At 36.7% G+C, this 1,478-nt stretch overlaps 1 protein-coding gene across 1 annotated transcript; it reads left to right on the top strand.

Annotated features, from left to right (window-relative positions):
- The first annotated feature begins 295 nt into the window (after positions 1–295).
- Positions 296–1,478, top strand: LOC110771666 (microtubule-associated protein 70-5-like). Its single transcript, XM_021976006.2, has 3 exons — positions 296–364; positions 461–1,048; positions 1,137–1,478. The coding sequence occupies exons 1-3, from the start codon at positions 299–301 to the stop codon at positions 1,356–1,358; spliced, it is 876 nt and encodes a 291-aa protein (XP_021831698.2). The 5' UTR covers positions 296–298; the 3' UTR covers positions 1,359–1,478.

A 1,478-nucleotide genomic window follows, 5' to 3' on the forward strand; every position in this document is an offset into this window, starting at 1 on the left:
CCTTTCTCGCCAATAAAGATATATACTTTTTGGTGAAAATTGTACCTATTTATGTTTGCAAAAATGGTATTTCCGCCCTTTCTAATATTTATAACGGACTAAATCACTCAATTGTAACGAATTCAATAATCGATATATTTTTTAGACTATATTTAATGGATTATGACCTTTAAATCATGATTCTATTTATTATTCAATTTTAATAAAAATTCTCAAATTCCTTTCCAATTTTAGATTTTTCAACAATTCTTTACTTCAACTTATTAAACAGCTAAGGCTGGACATTATTCTTTTGCATATGCAGGCAGACATGCAAAGGTTGAGAGTTTCAGATAGAACAGCTAAGGCTGAAGCACAACTCAAGGTGAATACATAATACTTGCAATCTTCCTGTCACTCCATCCGAATCCTTTGCTTTTTATTCAACTGAGTAATCTTCTTAACTAATTTTTTCAATCAGGAAAAGTTGAAGTTGAGGCTGAAGACACTAGAAGAAGGGCTAAAGCATGTTTCAAGCTTCAATCCTCATTTATGCGGTTCCCCAAAAGCAGAAAAATCTAGTAACTTTTTAGGGTTTCTGAAAAGCAATGGTGGATTAGGGAAGAGATCGACGTCGCAGCCAAGAGCTTCTACCATTGCTAGAAGCTCTCCAGTGCAACAGCCAAATTCAGACAACGAAGCAGGCAATGCAGCTGGACAGCTAAAAAGATCAAATAGCCTCAGAAAGAAATATGGTTCTGGAGAACTTATGTTGAAAAAAAGTTTATGGGCATCTAGAAGTAAAGTTGTTGATATTGGTGAAGAGGAGAACACAGAAATGAAGGCAAATAATGATACTAATAAGAATGATGATAGAATGGTTGCCGCAGAAATTGAAGCTCAAGCCGGTGGCAACGAGGACTCGCCCAACAAGATAAGTACCAGCTGTGACAATGAAGATATGGTCTCAGGGTTTCTCTATGATAGACTTCAGAAGGAGGTCCTAAATCTAAGGAGGCATTGCGAAGCCAAAGAGAGTGATATGAATGCTAAAGATCAAGAAATAAAGGTAAGATTGACAGACACTCTGTTCGACCCCCAACCCCCTCTATATCCCCCCATTAATGGACTGAATGCATGATATGACTATGTTCCAGATGCTGATGAAAAAGGTTGATGCACTGTCAAAAGCCATGGAAGTAGAGTCTGAGATAATGAAGAGAGAAGCAGCGGCTAGAGATAAGAAGCTGCAGCGGCCAAAATGGATGATAACAAAAAGAAAAAGAAATATAAACTCCTCTAAACGGTGGGTGACAAATTTTGAAGAGCCTCAATTCCATTTTTTGTTTCTTTTTTCAGATTTCATTCTAGCATTATGATTTTTCAAAAACCTGATCATCTGAACATTCTCAATAACTTGATGGCTTATGCCATCTGTCACCAAGGATATGCTTTATGACAACAGCAACAACAAATTCCCAGTTAATCTCATACATAGA

Source organism: Prunus avium, chromosome 4 (assembly GCF_965620075.1).
Source record: "Prunus avium chromosome 4, drPruAviu1.hap1.1, whole genome shotgun sequence".
In the NCBI taxonomy this organism is placed as follows: domain Eukaryota; kingdom Viridiplantae; phylum Streptophyta; class Magnoliopsida; order Rosales; family Rosaceae; genus Prunus; species Prunus avium.

Excerpts from the sequence above, each read along its gene's own strand:
- LOC110771666 (XM_021976006.2), top strand. The coding sequence starts at position 299 with ATGCAGGCAGACATGCAAAGGTTGAGAGTTTCAGATAGAACAGCTAAG. Across the intron at positions 365-460 it reads AGGCTGAAGCACAACTCAAG|GAAAAGTTGAAGTTGAGGCT; the intron begins GTGAATACATAA and ends TTTTTCAATCAG. Across the intron at positions 1,049-1,136 it reads CTAAAGATCAAGAAATAAAG|ATGCTGATGAAAAAGGTTGA; the intron begins GTAAGATTGACA and ends ACTATGTTCCAG.